General features: G+C 35.3%; 1 protein-coding gene across 1 annotated transcript in view; it reads right to left on the reverse strand.

Annotated features, from left to right (window-relative positions):
• The window catches only part of Ir25a (ionotropic receptor 25a), a 53,153-nt gene extending 47,793 nt beyond the window's left edge, over nucleotides 1-5,360 (reverse strand). The window contains exons 1-2 of the mRNA XM_067087141.1: nucleotides 5,322-5,360; nucleotides 3,494-3,772 (exon numbers count right to left, since the gene is read on the reverse strand). Of these exons, the coding sequence (XP_066943242.1) occupies nucleotides 3,494-3,587 (94 nt within the window). The 5' untranslated portion in view covers nucleotides 3,588-3,772; nucleotides 5,322-5,360. The remainder of the gene's footprint in view (nucleotides 1-3,493; nucleotides 3,773-5,321) is intronic.
• Between the last annotated feature and the right edge of the window lie 18,816 nt (nucleotides 5,361-24,176).

Below are 24,176 nucleotides of genomic sequence, written 5' to 3' on the forward strand. Positions count from 1 at the left end.
ATTTTATTCGAATACATAAAAGTCATGTACGTTTCCTGTAAGGCGTATTGCTAGTATAAAATAGCTGAATTAGAAAAGAGAACTATGACAGCTTATACTTCGAAAGGTAATCAGCATTTTATAGTAAGATACGATGACCATCTAGTCTGACAGAGATCATCGACTTTCAGATCTAACGCTTTCACAAAGAGTGTAATTGTATGTAACAGTAACAGATCCATTCTTGACCCAGTATTCAAAGACGTTGACATTGCAAAAGGAAGAGGAAAGATTGATTGTGAGTACAGAAATGTGGAGGCCTATTGAGGCATCTCCGTGAAGGAAAGACTTAAGAAACCAGGTAAAGAGATTGTTATAACAGCTGGAGATTATTGTAAGTGGAGATTGTTATAACTGATTTATACGTTCATGAATTCATCCACAGATGCGCAAGTGGTGATTTACACGCTCACTCGTAATAGTAACTGCGCATGCGCAATGTGCTTATCAACCTTGATACTTCCATGTTTGCACAAGCACTTCTGCAAGCAAATGTCTGCGTTTGCGCATGCGCAAATCAATTACCGCCCTCTACGCATGCGTCAGGAATCAGCACGAGCCGGGGGTGTTAGAAGTAGGGGGTTATGGGATAGGGGAGACTAGTCCAATCATATATGCATAGAAAGAACCTACGAAGGAGAAGAACCCCGTAATTCAAATTGGGAACAAGGCTGAAGACTAAGCCCTTCAAAAGTAGAAACAAAAGGAAAAAGGAAAATACCGAAAGGAGTGACATCCAATTAGATGGAAGGACGAAATAGAGAGAGATACGAGAACCAATGGATGAGGAGCCGTGGGAGGCAAAAACCATTATCAGTGAAAGCGTTGAGGTTCGACATTTTCAATGTGAGCGACTCAAAAGTGAAGTTTGAAAGATTCAAAACTGAAGTTTGATCATCATGATATATCTCAAAATTCAAATTTTCACGACAGTTATATCTTTTCCAGAGCAGATTTTCTACAGTACAAGAAATATTTTCATTAAAAAACTGGCAGAACTACTACTGGTACTTTTTTGGCTCATGCACCCGTTCACCATATGTCAGAATGTCATCCCCCCCCGCCCCTTTCCAAAATTGTCTGCCTCAAAAGATGCATTCCAAATAATATGCAACAAAATACTAGCACAAACACACAAGCCATCGGAGAGAAAGTCCAGCGTGACCTCTCAGTAGTACGGACCGATGCACACTGCGTTTTGTGTGGTTCAAGAGCCAGTTTGAGCCTGCCCATCTGTGGTCATAATTCCCCCCCCCCACCCCCCGAAACTCTGAAATTCCCCCCTAGGGGAGAATTCTCCCCTGGTTGAAAACCACTGTGCTATACATTACGAGAGCCAGTTTTGATAATACCCTTTTGATGAGTTCCCACAGTCGAGAATTTCTTAATCATTTGATCTAATAGTTAAACACAAACAGTGACTCATAAAATAAACGATAGTCCTATGGATATGTATATATGTAATATATAATGCATATATATGTATATATACGTATATCTGTATATGTATATATAACATACATACATACATACATACATATATACTGTATGTATGTATGTATATATATATATATATATATATATATATATATATATATATATATATATATATATATATATATATTTATATATATATGTATACACACACACACACAGTTATACAGTATATACACACAAAGCCAGGTGTATCTCTGTATCGCTTTATCTATCTATGAGACTTTAGAATCGGCAAAGGAAATGCAGGTCAAATCAATAGGTGGTTATCGATCGTCAGAGCTGAACAGCAACTATTTTCCAACAAGACTTTTGAATCAGTTCTCTACTAATCGTTATGATTTAAAACTGGGTCACTTTATCTGCTTGATATCTTATAGAATTTTTTTTTCATAAATGTTAATCCCTGTATTGTCTTCGAGAATGAAAGGCAAATTTGTAGACAGCAGATGACAGTAGTCGACGTTAATTAGTTGAATTGAATTGAACTGAATACAGAATTTAGGACAAAGGCCAAGCACTGGGACCTGTGAGGTCATTCAGCGCTGCAACGGAAGGTTTGAAAGGTGTAACAGGAGGGAAACCTCGCAGTTGCACTAGGAATCAATTGCTAAGAGAGGGTGGAAAGTAAGATGGAAGACAGAGAATATGAAAGGAGGTACAGTAAAAGAAACGAAAGGGGTTGGAGCTAGGGGCCGAAGGCATGTCGCAAAGAATCTTAAGTAATAAGGTGCACTGATGGCACTAACCCCCTTAGGGGACGCTAATTAGTACGAGCGCACCTGGGGACTCACCTGTGTACATGAGCTTGTATATAGTGGTTATATGATCACGTTTATTAAGTATACGAAGCTCTATAATGTGTATATAATCATGTTTAAATGCACGAAGCTCTCTGACAGAAAGTTTTAGGATTCGATTCCTGACCGGGCTAGAACGCTTTAGGGACGCTCAGTTAACTCCTATTCTAACTCCGTTGTCTAATCTTCGGAAAATATGTTTGGTACTTAGTCGACTGTGGTTGGTCGCAACCAGGACAGCGAGCGACATGGGGGTATCAGCCTCATATCAAGAGACTAGCTGAAGGTCGCTCCTTCTAATTTGAAAACATGTATAATAAGAAAATTTATATTTGTATAAAATAATATTCTTTTAGGTTATTTTATATTTTCAGCTACGTAAGCATCGCCGATTATCAAGGAAAAAATTGTGGCGACTGGTGACGCATGCGCAACGGCCGGTGATTGTTATGCGCATGCGCAAACGTAGGCATATGCATGCAGAAGTGCTTGCGCAAACATGAAGGCACCAAGGCTGACATGCGCATGTGCATGCGCAGTTACAAATGCGCTTGAGCAAGGCGATTGCCACCTGCGCATCTGCGAATGAATTCATGAACGTATAAATCTGCGCGCGCATTGACACATGCGCATCAGGAGACGACGTCATACGCAAGTATGGATTACTCCAGGTGAACGCCTGAATTGGCACATGCGCGTATGCTCGCAGAAAAGCCGCTTAAATGTTAAATGGTGTCCCTCCCAGAAAGGTCATTGATATGTCAGGATCTATCGATTCCAATCCCTGCTACGCCAGGCTACGCGACCCGCGAAGTTCGTCAGCTTTGTATCGGATACGTACTAAGAAGTATGCCCCCCTGTTGACAAGTTTATAATAACATAAATTATTTGATATTAAGGGTGCTATCATTTATATAAGTAATAAGAATGATACCTTCTTATGGAGACCCATTAAGTAAAAAAGAATACAAAAACTACAAACATAATTAATATACAATATCACTACTCACAGGCATTGACCTGAGCTACCATTTATAAAAGTAGTAAGAAGTGATACTTCCTTATAAAGATCAAATAAGAAAGGAAGACTAAGTAAGGTACTGATAAACTAAAAAAAAACACACACACAAATAAAATTGAAATGCAATATCGATACTCACAGATATTGACCTGAGCTGACACCGATTCGAAGGCAGCCAAGGTCAGGAGTAAAATGGGGAGGTACCAGCTGCCCCTGGGGGTGTGTTCCGTCATTTCGGCCGTTCTTCGGTTCGTTCTCTCGGCGTTCTTCAGTCCGTTCTTTCACGTTCTCCTCTGCGGCGGTTGGCAGTGAGGCTGCAGAGTTTCCGTCATTTAAGGGACGAAACTCTCGAATTTTGAAGGCTCTTCTCTTTGTAGATGGATATAAAGGCTCATACACACTCTCCTGGTCTTTTGTCCTGAGGGAGATGTAGAGAGGAAGATTATTATTTTTTTTCGTGGAGTTTCTATGTTCTTTCAGATCCACTTTCCTGCGATGATCGTTACTCTCTTCTTAGAAAAATACCAAATCAAAGTTTATGATTTCGTCTAAAACAGTAAATTTTACTAAATCAAACTCACCTGAGAAACTAACTTCTTCTCACTCTTGTTCTGGAGAAAGTTTCTCAAGAATCACAGTAATTTTTGGTAGACACTCTGGTTTTGAGCGCAAAATTAAATTCTAATTTAAATTTTGAATGAAAAATAGGCTTCCCCTTTTGTAGTAATGTTTTTGTTGTCTTGATACTGATGTGCATAAATTGAAAATGTAGTCTGTGAACTTTAATGTTCTCTTGGTATCCTAAGTATTCTGTCTGTTGCACTCATCCATCGCATTTGAGATTTGCAATACATTGTATTGATACAGTTCTATCCCCAAAGAATGTTTACTGCCTTTAAAGACACACAAAAGTAAAATGAACAGTAGTAAGCACTAAAAACAAAAACTGTCTTAAAAGGCTTAGAGCTTGAATCAAACCATCTTTAATAACACATGAGAAATGGACCATTGCTTCTTAACAACAATTAGACAAACGCACAATTGTTTGGATAGAGTTTGAAAAAGGTATTACATCCTGGTTCCCAAACTCTTGTCACATCATGTCTCCTTGGAACATGCACTTTTATTTATTGATGTCATCACAGTACAGAAGTGCATGACAGAAAAACGTCAAGACTGTAAAAGTGTCAAAATAAAATCAACTTGATAATTACAACAAGCATCATCAGCAAAGTCTGGAGATTATCGAGTGAGAAATCCGATAAGGAATCTTTAACACAATGTTAATATGCCGTTGCCTTCTGCTAAAGGAATTTTTCTATAGATGCCCTTTACTAAAGGAGTTTTTTTATGGATGCATTTTACCAAAGGAGTTTTTTTTTATAGATGTCTTTTACTAAAGGAGTTTTTTATAGATGCCTTTTACTAAAGGAGTTTTTCTAGATGCATTTTACTAAAGGAGTTTTATAGATGCCTTTTACTAAAGGAGTTTTTTTATAGATGCCTTTTACTAAAGGAGTTTATATAGATGCATTTACTAAAAGAGTTTTTTTATAGATGCCTTTTACTAAAGGAGTTTTTATAGATGCATTTTACTAGAGTTTTTTTTTACATACTTTTTACTAAAGGAGTTTCTTTTTATAAAGAATTTTAAAGAAACATTTAATCTTGACAGCATCCGAAGGAATTCATCCTCTGGCTTTCAAAAAGCGCACTGATCACCAATGAAGACACTGTATATCACTACTTGCAGTCACAATCACTGTCTTACTGTGCATCACTGAGAGGATAGTCCGAGTCCAAGCACGGTACTTTCAAGGTACTGTGAGAAATGGTTAATTAATGAAAGGGTAATTAATCCCAAGAAACCGGCCCCCCTTAAAAAATAATCCTATCTATTAATGATCAGAAATAGTAATCTATTGATTCAATTAGTGTATTGGAAACGAAACGACAGGGAACCTTACCTCCTTCGACGTCCGACACACCTCTCTCGTGCCTCGTCCTCTTGAACACTGCGACCTGAAAAATGCGGAAGGGCCAGTCACAGTAATTGCCGCGGGGAACATGCGCCCTCCAACACCCTTCCCACCAATCACAGCCGAGGATCTCCTCGGCCCCTCCCTTTGTCAAACTTGAACCAATCAGGGATGGCCCCGATACCTTAGGAATTTGGGTGTAAAATGTCGAATCGGCTTAATTATGCCAAATCCAAAATCTGAATCCCGGAGAGATTTCGGTCTGGAAAATCCTTCTGTAAACTTCCAGTATTCCAGACGCCAAGACGAAAACTGATCATGTAAAAATCCTTCGGGATACAATGTTGTTCTTTGTGTGGCCTCATACAACGCGACACAAGGAGGCGAGAGAGAGCGAACTGCGGTGATAAATGTCACAATTTTCAATTATTCAGTGAGTAACCACAAGCCACACTCTTAAATGCCATCAGTCGATAACAGTGATAGACTTGGCTCATTCCAGAAGTTGCTGAGGGGGACCCTGGGAATTATTTTATCTGCCTAATGTACACACACACACACACACACACACACACACACACACACACACACACACACACATATATATATATATGTGTGTGTGTGTGTGTGTGTATGAGTGAGTTTGTTTGTGCGTATGTATGTGTATGGCATTTAGAATTCTAATTAAAAGTAGCACTGTTTCAATAACTGAAAATCATCATAACTTTAGCATTTATAGAGGATAAAACCTAAACAACCTAATCAGGCAGCAATACAAATAATAATAAAAATATGTTTGAAAACTTATAATCCTCGTTCCGACCATAACCCCGTTACCGGAAATGAAATGATAAAATGTGATACTTAACATAAAAGGTGTCACGTGAAAGAAGAAACCAGGAAGTGAAAGGGTTAATCTTATTTTTGGCGCTATAGGCGACGTTTACCAGCGTCAAATAATACAAAGCCTGCTAGAAATAGCCACCAGAACTAATATACTCGGAAGGAGAATAATTATTCTCAAGACTTTTGGCCCCCTCGTGCCGAAAACTTCTCCAAGGGGCCATCTCTTTTTTAATGAAAACTTTCTTGGCCGCTCGCTTCCTGGACAGATGAATATTAGCTCAACTTTGGAACACTTGCCTTTTCGGTAGTATCTTCCTCTTGGCGTAACTTCCGGGGACAACGTATCTTTTTTTTCTTTTCGTCATTGACCTCCTGAAAGACAGTATGCTTTATTTGGTAGAGTGACAAGTCGAATGATTTGTGATACTGAGGGATGGACGCGGCTTCGCGCCCTATTTTCTCCCGGCTCCCGCTAGATGGCTCTTGCATGCAAGCTAGCAGTGGAGGCGTCCCGTGCAATTTGCGTCTCTGAGTCTTCAACTCAGAGCCTCTCACGAATAGAAGGTATCGGTTTTGTATTATTGGGGAGGTATACAACTAAACAATAAGTCGATGAATAAATGGATGCTGATTTATATTTCATCGTAAGGAATGACGTAAGTAGGAAAACGCCATTCTTTGAGACTTCCGTATCTAAATCTATGTACCTCCCCATTTTACAAGCAATGCAGTTGAGTCATGTTTGTACTTACTTACGAAGGCACAAATGCGTCAGTTAATTAAGGAAAGCAGACATTAAAACTTTATAGTCAGTAACTGAAAATCAATGCTTCTAAGTGATGCTGGTTAAGGAGGGTCTAAGTGGTGCTGGTTAAGGAGGGTATAAGTGATGCTGGTTAAGGAGGGTCTAAGTGGTGCTGGTTAAGGAGGGTCTAAGTGGTGCTGGTTAAGGAGGGTCTGCGGCTTTTGCGTTTTCCTCTTACATGGAAGGAAAGATCGCTGAATTTGAGAGTATAAAAGAATGATGTGTAAAACTAGTGACAATGTGACATCCACATGGATATGTATATATATATCCGTATGTATATGTATGCTTATCTATACACACACAGACATATTATGTATATATGAAACAAAATAGTCGAATACATAACCAAGTGCATAAATATAGTTTTGGTATTATCCTTCTCTCTCTCTCTCTCTCTCTAGAGAGAGAGAGAGAGAGAGAGAGAGAGAGAGAGAGAGATGGAGAATACCTTAACTATATTTATGCACTGGGTTATGTATTCAATTGTTTTGTGTTACAGGTGGCCTTGCACCTTTACAAGATACATGTATACGACATACATATGTTACTAATTACGTATGTATCAACATGTATATTTGAATAGAATTTCACACGCGTATATGCATGCGTGTAGAGTGATTTAGAACGAAGTTCATTAACTGGTATTGTATATATAAAGAATACGCAAATGCTGTAACATAGCATGACATCAGAGTCACGAATGAAAAAACAGATTTTGCAACGTTCACGTTCTTTGCCGGAAAACTCATAAAAAACGATGTATTAATGCCTTTACAAAGGCAGCCTCTATCAACATCTGTGGTTTCTTCCGAGAAAAGAAGAAGAAAAAAATTTCAGGAGGCAATATTCAAGCAGAAAAAGAGAGTATAAAACTGTCTTTCTTTTTTTTTTCAATGCCTACTTCGGCTGTTGGCAAGAACAAGCCGAATCCTTGGTCGATTATTCACGAGGTTCTATTGGGAGAAGAAGCATAGTTCAAACCAACTAATTCTGGTCGGGACCTGGCGTCCTCGGGTAGATCGCCGCTAAAATCCTCCGTGAAATCCTACAGCAGATTTAAGGCAAATCTTCATCTTACAAGCCAAATCTTACCACCATCCTGTAAATAGGCTAAAATCTTACTACCATCCTGTAAATGAGCTAAAATCTTACCACCATCCTGTAAATCAGCTAAAATCTTACCACCATCCTGTAAATGAGCTAAAATCTTACCACCATCCTGTAAATGGGCTAAAATCTTTCCAATATCCTGTAAATCACCTAAAATCGTACCATCATCCTGTAAATCAGCCAAAATCTTACCACCATCCTGTAAATCCGCAAAAATCTGACCGCCATCCTGTAAATGAGCTAAAATCTGACCACCATCCTGTAAATGAGCTAAAATCTTACCACCATCCCGTAAATGAGCTAAAATCTTGCAACCGTCCTGTAAATGAGCTAAAAGCTTACAACCGTCCTGTAAATGAGCTAAAATCTTACAACCGTCCTGTAAATGAGCTAAAATCTTACAACCGTCCTGTAAATGAGCTAAAATCTTACCACCATCCTGTAAATGAGCTAAAATCTTACAACCGTCCTGTAAATGAGCTAAAATCTTACCACCATCTTGTAAATGAGCCATCCTGTAAATGAGCTAAAATCTTACCACCATCTTGTAAATGAGCTAAAATCTTATCACCATCCTGTAAATCAGCTAAAATGTTCTCACCAGACTATAGTCAGTTGCGCTGTTTTAGGTTATGCCGGGAACGACTTGATTACTTTTTCCATGGAAAAGTATGTTAACAGCAATAAAATTATATTGACAATCTTTAACTTATTTTGCTCAAGTCTGTGGATTCCTTTTTACCTACCTGCTTATATACCTATGTACCTCTAAGCATACATAAGCTTGTGTGAGAGAGAGAGAGAGAGAGAGAGAGAGAGAGAGAGAGAGAGAGAGAGAGAGAGAGAGAGAGAGAGAGAGAGAGAAGTAAAGTATTTGTACGTAGGACAAGTATTTAGCTTAATTTAAAGTTTTGAATCACTGCCTACTTATATCCAAGACATCAAACTTCTTTATGCAGAACTAAAAGGCTTACAAATCAGATATTATCAAGACAGTATTGTCTTTCTTTGGTAAAATTTACCACTTGTAGAAATAGCATTCTGACTATGCCTGCAGTATGCATAGCTAAGTTATTTGAACTCTGCCATAAGCCAGGTTGTTATCTGTTTCTGTTTCCATTACTTATAATTTCGAAAATTCAATTTCTCTTTTTCATTTTACAGGTTTGCGGTATGGATTTTGTATTCTGTTCCAAATGCCAAAAGGAAAACGTTTTGCCCCCGATGGGTGTAATTTTTTATATGATGCAGCTGTACGTGTTGTGGCATTTAATTGTGAAATACATGAGAGGTAAGTGAGATTTCATATATGTGTATATATATACAGGTATATATACATATATATATATATATATATATATATATATATATATATATTTGCATTTTTCATTTCATTCAACTGACCGTTATTTGCTGCATTAGACACTATATATATATATATATATTTGCATTTTATATATATATATATTTCATATCAATATATATATATTATATATATATATATTATACATATATATAATATATATATATATATATATATATATATATATATATATATATATATATATATATATATATATATATATATGTGTGTGTGTGTACACGTGTATAAATGTATAAAATATATATATACACTATATATACATATACATACATACATACATATATATATATATATATATATATATATATATATATATATATATATATATATATATACATATACCTATGAATATTTTCAGACTTTGCTTTCAGTTGGCCCTCATTTGCTGCATTAGGCAATCTTATTTGGAAGCTTTAGTTCAAAGCTTCCTTCTTTAATTACTTATTCTGCAGTGCCATGAATGTTTCATTCTAAATTATTCTCTAAGTTCTTGAGGAATCCCTCAGTCTCTGCATGTGTTCAGGTCCTAGATAAGTGTACTGAATACACCAGATGTTAGTTCTCAAAGGTCCTTTTCTAGTTTCTGTGTCATATCTTGGCTCTATTAATCTAGATCCGTCCAAGTCCTTTGTGCAATCAGCCTTCGATCTCATAGTGTGTGCTGCAATAAATGTCAAAATGCGAATGTTGCTTGTCCTTGCTTTAGCAGGTAGACAGTGAATTCGGTAGGATTATACTCCAGCCGGCTGCTGCGCAATATATTCGTTTTTCATCTGGTCATCATTTACTATGTATGTCCCTTAACTCCTTCAGCGAGTAGTTTTTTAATAGACCATCATGACCAGTTACGGCAATCTAGTTCAGTGATTACCTAAAGAACTGGTTAATTTTTAGATTACCTATTCAAAAAAGGGTGTAATCTTCGTGATGATTCTATATTTCACAACAAATATTAAGCTGCAAATGTCGCATAATACCCAGTTAGCTCTACTTCGGGAATATAACCGAAGGGGAATTATGATTGATATATGTGTTTGTGTAACAAAACTGAGAATTGTAGTGGAAAAGGTGTTTTGTTGATGAAAGAATGGCAATTAAGAGGTTCAAAAATTGAAAGAAGCTAGGAGTTCATTGGATTGCAATTGAAATGTTTCATGATAAGTGTGAAAATGTGTGGCAAATGTTTGTCAGTAAGCCTGGGTAAGGGAAGGGAAAAAGTGAAAAGAATAATTATTAATCAGTGTGAAATAGAAGCACATTGACAATGCTTTGTATAACGAAGAAGAGTTATGGTATGATATCCACTGTAGGACAGATAACAGAAGAACTGACAGGTAATGAATAGGAATGTAGATAGGATAGAGGCTGTTTGGATCATGTGTTTGTTACGAAACAGATGTAAGATAAGTTTAAAAGTAATGATAAAAATTGTCTCTGGCGTATATGGATTTAAAACAAAATATTATGATGAAATTGTTTCTCGGAAGATACTGAAAGTGCTTTCATGATGAAGCCGAAGCATGTTTTAAAAAATGTAAATGGGAGAGTTACTGATTTGGTGTAGAGGTGATTCTGAGACAAGGTTATGTCTCCATGGGTGATTAAAAACTATATGGAAGGGGTAATGCAGGCAGTAACAAATGCTTCCGAGGTTTCTTCGGCGCAATCGAGTTTTCTGTACAGCGTATAATGCCGTATGAAACTTTCAGCCACGGTCCGGTGGTGGCCTCAGAAAAACTCAGCCACGGTCCGGTGGTGGCCTGTGTTGTTGGTACCTAGAAGTACGATTATGGCTAACTTTTAACCTTAAATAAAATAAAAACAACTGAGGCTAGAGGTCTGCAATTTGGTAAGTTTGATGATTGCAGGGTGGATGATCAACATACCAATTTGCAGCCCTCTAGCCTCAGTAGTTTTTAAGATCTAAGGGCGGACAGAAAAAGTGCGGACGGACAGACAAAGCCGTCACAAAGGTTTTTGTGAATGAATTGCTGAGTGTCTAACGGTTACAGAGGAAAACGCTGCTGATGGGAAGTAATGATGAGGGTCTGTAGAGACTGCTAAAAGCGCTTGAAAATGCTTGTGGGAGGACAAGTAAATTACCGGATTATGACCAAGAGGAAGGTTATGAGGGTGAATGGAATCGTGGAAGATGGAGCAATGAGTTACTATGGATGAAGAAAGAATGGAAGCAGTTAATTCAGATATGAACTTAGGGATGAATATAATGGTTGATGGCTGGATGGGAGAAAAGGTGAATCACATTATAGACAAAGTAAGGTAATTTAGAAGAAGAATATCTACGGAAATTTAATGCAGAATGAACGAATGAGGTGAGTGCGAAGCCAACACTCCATTTGGAGAAAGTAAGGGGTGGATGTGTAGATGAAAGGCATAAAAAGTTGAAGCTTTTGCTAAGTGTTATTGTTTGCGTAGTAAATATACAAATACATATATATATATATATATATATATATATATATATATATATATATATATATATATATATATATATATATATATATATATATATATATATATATATATATATATATATATATATATATATATATATATATATATATATATAAATTACACACACACACACACACACACACGTAATAGAATAATTGAAAAGGTTATTGAACAAATAAGAAGCAATGGTAAAAAAAAGTTTACATTAGGGACTTAGGGACAACAAAAGGTGTCCTTTTGTTCACTTGTTTAGGATTCCCCTAAAATATAACTCATATTATTTTTACTCCCCTTTCCTCGGCATTCACGGACCTACGTAATCACTGGGTGACTAGACAACTGAAATGATATGGTAATTGCCTACATAAACTGCGATGACATTTACGTTCGTAATACAAGCATCATAGCTCATTCATCTATAATTAAGTTCTATCTGGTAATTGGTGGGCTCCCTTATAAGCATTATTAAGGAGTGATTACTAGTAATATGCACATGGTAACATGATTATACAGTAGAATGTAATAGTTCGCCGACGCTCTTCGGCTTTTGTAGCGCAGAGAGTGTTTAAGTTTTATTTTCGTCACTGAATATTAGTGGACTTGTTTCCATAGGGGTGTAGCGCCGTCAGTGAACTCAAGCGGTGCACTGTTGGTATTGCTAAAGGTGTTTTGCAGCGTCCCTACGGGCCCCAGCGCACCAACTTTTTAGCCTTTTACTTTACCTCCTTACCCGCTTCCTTACTTCAACTTGCCGTCCAACCTCTCTATTACTTCGTGGTGTAACTGGGATTTTCTCTCAGTTTCCACTTCAAACGCTAGCACATGACTTTTTTATTTTGCTGTCCAACCCCTCCAACTCCCTCTCTCCACTTTCTTCCGCGATGAATAGCCGAAGTTGACCCAGTGATTGGCTAATTAGCCGAAACTCCATGATTCCAGTCCGTTCCAGTCAGCGGACATGTAAATCGGAATGTACTGCCGGCAGTTAAGCAAACAAGTACTGTTTGCAGATTGTTGTGGAGATCTTACCATTTAACAATTTTCAGAGGCGGCCTTAGACAGAACCGCAACCAGTTTTTATATCTTGAGTTTATTTACATTTTTACTACCTGCACAAATGTTTGGAAGTTTCCAATAAGGGTTTTCCCATTCCTCTTCTTTCAAGTTATTTTAATAAGTCATATAGTGTAACTTATCTGTATAACTCCTTTGAACATATGATCAATCTGAATATGCGCATGCGCATGCATCGTTACATGAAATTACCTAGCGTCATAACAAATAACACTTCCTTAGATTTTCATTAAACCTATTAATAAATAAGAAGAGCGCAGTCCTGAAAGCTGACTCTCCGTCTCGCAAACGTTTCTGGTTTGACACATATTATTCGACGATTTATTTTTTATTTTTATTATTATTGTTATTGTTATTCCAAACCGGTGACGATACGAAAGCAAAACGGAATTCAGTTTCGTCGTAATGATCAGAATTCAAAAGAAATTGGTAAAATAATCCTAGAAACCAACCGTCCTGCAAGAGCCCTGTTTCTGCGCAAAAAAAAAGAAAAAAAAAAAATCTTTTCTTTTTTTTGTTGGTCAAATGGGAAATTATTACAGTTCGGGGAAAGCAACATTTAATTGTTTCTGCTGTTTTGTAAGCTAGCCAAATAAATGTGAGTTCCTAAGCAGAAAGCATCTGATATATTTGTAAGTTTAGCTGTATAGTTTTATGAATGTAGTCTCTGCCAGTTAACGTTAAACTGAGAGAGAGAGAGAGAGAGAGAGAGAGAGAGAGAGAGATCAAAATACCAAAGTATTGGCAGTATATCAAAAGACTGAATGACGGACTGAGATGAAATATACTTAATTATCCTTAGCAGTGTAGTAAAAATAAATAAATAAATAAATAAATAAATAAAGATAAATAAAACCGCTGGTATATCTGACCAGTGTCCGATGCAAAAGCTATCCAGACGAGTCCTTCAGTTACCATGGTAACTGGCCCTTTGTATACCGTCTGGATGCCAGCGCCTAGCGGGTTAACACATTTTTGTGGTGGCCTCGATGCCAGCTTCAGAGAAGAAGAAGAAGAAAAAGAAGTCGAAGAAGAGGAGGAAGAAGAAGACTCGAATCCCATAGTCGGTTTCGTTGTATTTTTCCAGAAGCATGGACTGACTTATTCATGTTATTGATTCAACTTCTATGCCGAGGAAAGTTCGTCAGCCAATTTATTTTCCATATTCATCGCGTTTGAGGAGTTTTGGCTGTTTATATCTATACAAAGTCAAACGAACTTCTACAGAGAGAGAGAGAGAGAGAGAGAGAGAGAGAGAGAGAGAGAGAGAGAGAGAGAGAGATTTCAAGGTCCTTAATCGTCGGTATTAAATCTGACATTCTGGATATTTTCACGGTGTAAAATAATAAAGTACTCTAATGTCGATGCGAACTGACAGTGGTACCTTCTCACTTTGGCCCTTCATCATTGGTCGCCAGATTCACGTGTCTCGTGCTGATTGGCAGTGATCTGATCCAGCTTCATTTCCATTGGCCAGTCTGCTTTATGCACCATTGATTGGCTTAGGACATTTTCTCATACAATGAAAGTTCAGGAGCTCGACGAGCGTAAAAGTAGCGTGAGCTGAAAAGTGTAGATCGATATCACCTAATTAGTGAACTGATTACCATACGAAGTTTGACGGTGTCTTGATAAATGCAGGTGACTTATGCTGCATACCTTTACCGCTCACATTGGACGAAATTGCAATTAGCGGATGGATTCTTGTGAAATATTTTAGTCACGTCGACTTTTCTTTAATGCTCTACTGGTCTTCGTGTTGTAAAGAACATACAGGAATACAGGTGACATATATCTCGTAAAATACACACGCCACTCTTGTATGGATTATCTTTCATACAGGTGATCATACAAATTTCAAAAGAATGTTGAATAAGAAATACGTTTACGAAACTTCGTAGACTTGCTCACGCGCACACTCATATGCACATGTGCACACACATACACACTATATATATAAATATGTATATATATATACTCGTGTATATATATATATATATATATATATATATATATATATATATATATATATATATATATATGTCGGCATTAACTTATACCTCTCTTGATGGTTAAGTGGTTAAACCGTCGACTGGAGTCGTTGGAAGGTACTGTGTCGAGGGTTCGAGACCCCTCGGTATCGATCCATTTATCATTTGTAATTCCCCTTCGGTGATAATTCCCCGCCGGGGATATTCCCGAAATAGCATGAATTGGATATTGAGCGACATTAAATTTTGTAGCTTAATGATTGTATATAAATCACGGTGATGTGATAAAAAATTCATATATATATATATACATATATATATATATAAATATATATATATATATATATATATATATATATATTTTATTGTGTGTGTATTATTTTTTTAGGCGACGAAGTCTTTCACAAATGGAGTTTTTCTAGTCACTGCAGTCGTAAACTATATAATCCCAGAGTTTAATCCTTTATTGTCCTACTGACTTTCCGAGGCACATTGAATTTCGTGAAGAGAATAGGAATAGTTAAATACTAGAATACCCTTCAACATTCTTTCCTGCGTTTCAGGTCTCCCACATAGGTTTGTACAAAGTTAATCAACAACATTTGTCACTGGAACTTTCAATTTTTTTCCCTTGTTCACGAAGTTCATTGAAGGCAGTTTCCTTTCCCGTCCAAATGTACATGTCAAAGGCAGCCATCTTTCGCTCGACCTTTTCTAGTCCATTGTGAGGCGATGCCAATGGACAAATACACAATTATAAACTATGAATAAGTTATATGAAGGTCTAAGCAGACAAAACATTAAGGGAACGTTCACTGATCCTTGGAGCATTTTGCAGAAGTAACCAAACCTCTAGCTTCTGATTACATGAACCATGAAGGCTTTTCTTCTAAAAAATATAAGCCGCTGTTGGTCCGGTTGGAGTAGCCTAAGCCTAATCATATGAAATTATATGAGGACGCGTGGGATTTAATTATAGTTTTCTGTCATGCGTAAATACGATTTTAATTCTTTATTGATAAGCTGCCACTTTTGTAGTTTTCTGTAAAAGAAAACCATTGTGACGGCTTTGTCTGTTCGTCCGCACTATTCTGTCCGCACTTTTTTTCTGTCCGAACTTTTTCCGTCCCCCCCTCACGTCTTAAAAACTACTGAGGCTAGAGGACTGCAAATTGGCATGTTGATCATCCACCCTGCAAATATCAAACACACCAAATTACAGCCCTCTAGCCTCAGGAGTTTTTATTTTATTTAAGGTTAAAGTTTTGCCATGATCATGCGTCTGGCACCGATATAGGTACTAACAGCACAGGCCACCACCGGACCGTGGCTGAGCTTCATGGGCCGTGGCCTGAGGCCGCCAGACCGTGGCTGAGTTTCATGGGCCGAGGCTGGAAGTTTCAAACAGCATTATTTGCTGTACAGAAAACTCGATTGCGCTGAAGAAACTTTTTCTTGATGAAAAATATGATTGTAAATTTATATGTAGTTTTAAACTTGCAAATGCCTTTCTTTACTTTGCTAATGTTTAAGGATACTAAGCAGGGTTCAAAAGTAAAATTGAACCAGAGGAAAGGAATGCCAAAGGCTTCTAAACAAGTTCTGATCTGCAAACGCATATAATATATATATATATATATATATATATATATATATATATATATACATATATATATATATATATATATATATATATATATATATATATATATGTGTATGTGTGTATGTATGTATTGTATTACTATTTTTATTGATATGATTACCTCTTATTACTATTATCTTTAATGTTATTATTACCATTGAGATTTGCTTTTTTCCATTTTTCGTATTTAGCCCTAAGGTCTCTGGCAGGAAATTAGTTTGTAGGCGATCTGTTTTTAATTATTATCATTTTCAACATGCTTTTTTGTTCATATTTTTACTATTATTCTCAGTGATAATACTGTCACTACCAATAATATATTTACTATTTTTTTTCTAATACTACCTCAGCAACTGCTTGGATATTGCCAATTATTCATATTATATATATATATATATATATATATATGTGTATATATATATATATATATATATATATATATCTATAATATATATATATATATATTAAATTTTTATACTGGATCCGCTATAATATGAAAACCTAAAAATTTTCCTGGATCCGCTAGTGCCTAAATCGGTGAGAAATCTGCTATAAAACTTCAAGTTACCACCCTATTTTATGCCTGAAGTTACTTTGAAATCCCGCCATAAAAAACCGAAAGAAGAGCGTAATGGCTACGTGTCATTTACAATAAAGGCTCTTGGGACCACCTCCTCGGATTACGGTTCTTAGAACGAATAATTTAAACTAAATCTGGGTCACTCGGCTGTAATAACAAACAATTTCAAAGTTGGCCTGAGAAATTCAACGTCTGATTGTAGGTCGGAGAGGATGAAAAATAAAATTAAATGCTTCACAGAATTACAGTATATTGATTATTGAGCTCTGGTGTAATTATTATTTACATTTAGACTCGTTTATTATTTCTTTCTCTGTCCACGGGTAAATATGAAATGTTTCGTGTTAGCTTCATTATAATGCGTAATTACTGTAGAGTCTGCATTTCCCGTTCTCCTGCCATGTTGGCGGGAGTTTTGTTTTCTTTCGGATCTTTGCTAATGGAGTTGAACTGAACTGAAATGAACTGAATTCTCTTTTGCAGCTAAAAACCATATACATTAGACAACATTTAACATATACATATCTTTGCAAAGGAGCTTTATAGAGAATATTCCTTCTTTTGATTCCCTGGTATAGGAGGAATTGTGTATTGTTCAATGTGCTCACAACAAAGTATACAGTATATATAAGAATTTTAGATATACACCGAGAGCACGGGGAAAAAAGCAATACGTCGCACACATAAACATTGAAAAAATTACGTCAGAATTTATACACAGGCAAGTAATGTGGAATGGAACCTGAGGTTTGGAATGGGGTATATATATAATTATATATATATATATATATATATGATATATTATATATATTATACTATATATATACATACATACATATATATATATATATATATATATATATATATATATATATATATATATATATATATATATATATAGTGTTTCTCCTGTTACCTTTTATAAAGGCGATAGTTCCTAACAAAACTGAAGGCTACTCGGACTGAACTCTCTTTAGAATCACGAAGGAAAGAAACTCTGTCGTCATGAAAGGAATTGAGAGCCAGTGGAAACCTTATTTCCTAGGATTGAAATGCTGGACAAGCCATATTTCATCCAAGATCAAATACTTTTTATAACGCCCAGATACAGTTCTAGAAATCCCCGTTGTTGCAAGAGTCTGAACTGTATTATTGCTTTGATTAGTTACAGCAGATTTCTCACACCCCTAAATAGATGAGAAAAATGGATCATGAAACTGGCTCTCTTAACCATTATTCTCCTACCTTCCATGCTCTCTCTCTCTCTCTCTCTCTCTCTCTCTCTCTCTCTCTCTCTCTCTCTCTCTCTCTCTCTCTCTCTAGCGATGTGTCCTCCTAGTTTTAAGAAAATGAGGTTTTCTCTGTCTCTCTCTCTCTCTCTCTCTCTCTCTGAATGAGTCCTAGTTTTAGGAAGATGAGGTTCTCTCTCTCTCTCTCTCTCTCTCTCTCTCTCTCTCTAGCAATGAGTTATCCTAGTTTTAAGAAGATCCTCTCTCTCTCTCTCTCTCTCTCTCTCTCTCTCTCTCTCTCTCTCTCTCTCTCTAGTGAGTTATCCTAGTTTTAAGAAGATGAGGTTCTCTCTCTCTCTCTCTCTCTCTCTCTCTCTGATTAATCCGAGTTTTAAGAAGATGAGCATCCTTGCAGAAATTACCAACTGACAATATTGAAATGTCAAGTGTCTTAGAATCTTTGAAAATCTTGGTGAAGAAATGTCAAGGTAAGAAATACGTTTATTACTGTGGATTTCTAATAAACCTGATGCCTAGAATTTTGAAATTAGACAAGAGGAGATTGAGAGAAAGATAATGGACAATTCTTACTTCAATATGTCATTGCAAAAAACTTTTGCGGCTACATTCACTAACTAAAGTTACGGTGGATAAATATTGCCATGGAAACGTCAGGAAACATCTGTGGCTTCATAATAATACATAAAGCACGTTATGTATTATACATTCCTATGTATGTATATTCATTTATATATGTAACTGATATATATACAGAAAATATATGTATATACAGTATATAAATATATGTATATATATATATATATATTATATATATTTATATATATATATATATATATATATATATATATATATATATATATATATATATATATATATATATATATATGCAACATATATTATACATGTTTATATATATATATATATATATATATATATATATATATATATATATATATATATATATATATATATATATGCATATCTGTATGTATACTTTCAAGATATTGTTTCAAAAGAGGGCTCTTTTTGCAGGAGAATAATGATTTCATTTGCTTAACCCATCGTATCACTATAATCAGATCAACCAATAAAGATACGACACGTGGCGATTCCCCATTAGCTAAATGATATTAATGCATGACATCACGATAACCAGCCAATCACAAGATGATAGGCAGCGCCTCCTGATTGGTTACGCTATATTTTATGAATGGCGTCACGGTCGTTCAGGGACAGTCCTTGCCTGTCATATTTGCCTCATCTCGGCAAAATTATTTTTCTTGACAACCAAAATTATATTTTTTCTAGCAATCAAAATGATTTTGTTTTGACAACCAAGAGCTTCTGCGTTAAGAATATCAGTTCTTTCAAGGACGCGAGGGGATGTGAAATATCATCTATAATTCTATTAAAATTGGTTTATGGAATTTAAGATGTATGGGTCTTATTCGGTGTTTGGTACCAAATACTTAATATACATACACACACATATATATATATACATATATATATATATATATGTGTGTACACAGATAAATATATATATTAACATATACATATGCATATTCATATGTATGTATATATTTATTTATAAATACTTATATGACCAATAAATACTTGGACCAACTGCCCTGGGAATCTCTGAATGACAGTCTGCGTGTAGGGGAGGGAAAAGGGAAAGGGGAGGGGGAGGGGGATGGAAGAGGGAAGGGGAAGGGAGGGAGAGGGGGAGGGAAGAGGGAAGGGGGAGGAGAGGGAGAAGGGAGAGGGGGAAGGGTTTGTGTTGACCGTCCGACTGACAATTCTACTTTTTTCATGCAAAAGTTCAAGTTTCGAGTAATCGTGGGCGAACCTAACAGGCATTACTGTGATGACTGTCCTTTTTATCCAGTAATTACTGAGGTGACTGTCCTTTTAATGAGGTGTTACTGTGCAGTCTGTCCCTTTTTTCCAGGTGTTACTGTGGCGACTGTCCCTTTTATCTAGGTATTACTGTGGCGACCACATCAGTCGCCGGACATAATATCCCCAAATTAACGTATGATGATGAAAGGTTTTTAAATTTCTAGAATTTTAAAGCTTTTCAACATAAATACTGTTTTCGGTCATTTTAACGTTGAGAGCTTAGTAATAAAATATTCCCTAAAGATGCTTCTGGCAGCACATATGAAATTCCTTGTGAAAAGTGTGATAAAATGTATTATGGACAAACTGGAAAATTACTTTCACAACACCAATATTTTGTGAGAACTGGCCAAATATCGGATGCATTATTCGTAAATATGAGAGATTTAGATCATCCTATTAACTGGAGTTAAGCAAGATCTTTTTTTTTATATTCCCGTGCAACGACACAGCTAAAAGGAATATCATTGAATCTTGTTTTATCAAGTCAAATAATGGAAGTGTTCTAAATTTAAGTCTCGGTTTGTTTAAACTCGATGCCTTCATAATTAAAAAGGTTGATGATAATTATAAGCAATAAAATTCAGTTATATATACATATACATATATATTATATATACAAATATATATATATATATATATATATATATATATATATATATATATATATATATATATATATATATATATATATATATATATATATATATATATATATATATATATATATATATATACACACACACGTTAAAAGCAATTGCTTTGGTGACATCAGTAAGTTTTTTGCAAGAATCTTCATATCGTCGGAGTTTTTTTCTGATTCTCATACGTCAATCTTCAATGAAGAACACACTAACTTCTTTTATTTTTTCCATTTATCGTTTTCCTTATCTCTCCACGCAGAGGGAAAATTAGAGGGAAAATTAGACCTAAGGAGTGACTGGTCCAGGGATTACAAGGGTGGACTATTCTTTGGGGTCGAAACGTTTAGGTATAACTTACAAACATGGGAGGGATATGAGTCTAGCAAACTAAAGGAAACTAAGAAATCATCATTTAAAGAAACTAATAAGAAATCAGATAAACAGACTAGGAGAAATCAGTTGAAGAAACTAAGGAAAAACCAGTTACAGAAGCTAAATAGAAATAAAAGCAGATAAACTAAATTGTTTTCCCAGACTGGGAGAAATCAGTTGAAGAAACTAAGGAAAAACCAGTTAAAGAAACTAAATAGATGTTAAACATATTAGAGGGAAATCTGTGAAAGAAACTAAGACTAAATTGTTTTCCCAGACTGGGAGAAATCAGTTAAAGAAACGAAGGAAAAACCAGTTAAAGAACTAAACAGATGTTAAACATATTAGAGGGAAATCGGTGAAAGAAACTAAGACTAAATTGTTTTAACAAACTGAGGAGAAATTATTAAAGGATACTATGGAGAAATGAAGATCAAGTTAGCTAAGCCATCTAAGGGAAACTCATTTAATGAAACTGAGAAGAAATCGGTGTGGGAAACAAAGGAAATATCAGATAGAAGTACTAAAAAGAAAAAGTTAAACAAAGTAAAGAGTAAATAAATTGAAGAAACTAAGAAGAAACCATTTGAAGAAACTAACGAGTAACTGTTTCAACTAACTAGGAAGTCAGCTAACAATATCAGGAGAAATCATTTGAAAATCATGAAGAATTCAGTTGAACAAAGTAAGGGGAAATTATTTAGGAAAATCAGAAAAATCAGTGAAGGAAACTGAGGATAAATAGTTAAAACAACCTGAAAAGAAAGCAGTTAAACAAACTTAGGAGATATCAAAGAAAATACGAAGATATCACTTACAGAAATGATTGAAAAATCGGTTTAACGACCTAAGAAGATATAAATCAAAGCAACTAAAAACCAATCAGCTAAACAAACTGTGGAGAAATCAGCTAAAGATACAAAAAAGAAACCAGTTTAAAAATCTAAGGGAAAATTATTTGAACAAATCCAGGAAGAAATCGGTTAAGGTAAAACTGCAAGAGGCAGCAAAGGCATATGAGGCCATGGATTTTAAATGTCAGTTATAGAAGCAATGTGGCTTGACATTTATTTTTTGATCAGTTCCACACACTCCCAGATATCGACCACCGATAACCTCACACTTTAAACACACGCGAGCCAGTCGCTGCCTCATTCACAATTCATGCAGGGCTTGGAGAGCGAAGATGTGGAGATAGAATTTAGTGTTGAACAATTTTATTTTTTGAAAAGGATATTGGGCGTTTTTGAGGTGATGTAAAGTGTCTTTATTTTCAGCTGTTACTACAAGGAAGTACTTTTAATATATAGAACTAGATAGTGCGTTAGTCAGAGTAAACGAGGAAGTAGTTTTAATATCTAGAACTAAATAGTGTCTTAATTAGAGTAAAGGTTACATAGGTAATTTTTTCCGATTCTAAGTGTCAAATAGCTTTATTCCGCGGTGGTTCAGGGACATGTTGTTCCAGGAATATATTTTTTTGCATGTCATTTCATGCTTATCTTCTTTTGCTCAAGTGCAGCTGCTTAACATGAACTGTAATCTGTGCAACTCGTAGGTTTATTTCTCCCTGGAGAAGGAGAATTTCTCTATTTCTTTTGGATTTCGAAGCTTCTGGTGGAAAGCCTATCTGAAAACATTAGAATAAGGAGAAGTAAACGGGTTGTTTTGGCTTCAAAATACATAAAACTTGTGATTGTGACTAATAGGATCTCTCTCTCTTTTATACATATTTCCTACAAATATTTTCTTCTTTTATATATACATCAGATCAGGCAGGAACCAAGTGTCCTACTAATCATTTTTATCTTCAGTAACAAACCGACAAGCTAAAAATGGAAACAGCTGTAAACGCAAAAAAAATTTCCGCATTTACAATATTTACAGTCACATTATCAGTCGTATCATTTTTCCAAATCAGTTGAAAGCCGCGCAGCTCCTAAGACGTACTTGATCTGTTCAGAATAATTTTCTCTGGTCGTCAAAAGGCATTGGAAAATCTTTTATTTGTTTTTTTTTTTTTGTTATTTTTACCGTTCCCTTAATTTCGAGTGCTACTTTCCCGCTTTGCATTTTCAAAAGTAGGTTGGTCCTGGTGAAACTGATCCTGATATGGCAACACGCACGTGCGCGCACTCAGACACACAAGCACATACACAACCACATAAATATAATATATATGTATATATATATATATATATATATATATATATATATATATATATATATACAGTATGTATACAGTATATATATATATATATATATATATATATATATATATATATATATATATATATATATAATCACAACAGGAGTCTTTTTACATTTTTAAGTTTTTAAGCTTTTTAAGTTTACGTTCTTGTGTTTTTATATCTTTGTATTCTGATTTGTTTTTAAATTTCACTATTCTGCTATATTTTACTTTTACTGAGGATGTCAATGTAGTAAATCTATGTATTTTGTCAGAAATATCCTAAGAGTTATTACGATTAATATGGTGTTCAAATATTTGCAGCCTTGAAAATGCAACCGAGATGGTTTGTGAAACGTCGGCACAATAAATCATGAAAATGCTCTGTGCTTTCCCTCGTTACCCCCGTCGATATATATATATATATATATATATATATATATATATATATATATATATATATATATATATATATATATATATATATATATATTTACAACGTATACCTGTATATATGAATATATATGTATAAATATGTATATATATGTATATAAATGTATATTATATATAT

The sequence above is a fragment of the Macrobrachium rosenbergii genome, chromosome 43 (genome assembly GCF_040412425.1).
Source record: "Macrobrachium rosenbergii isolate ZJJX-2024 chromosome 43, ASM4041242v1, whole genome shotgun sequence".
Lineage (NCBI taxonomy): Eukaryota > Metazoa > Arthropoda > Malacostraca > Decapoda > Palaemonidae > Macrobrachium > Macrobrachium rosenbergii.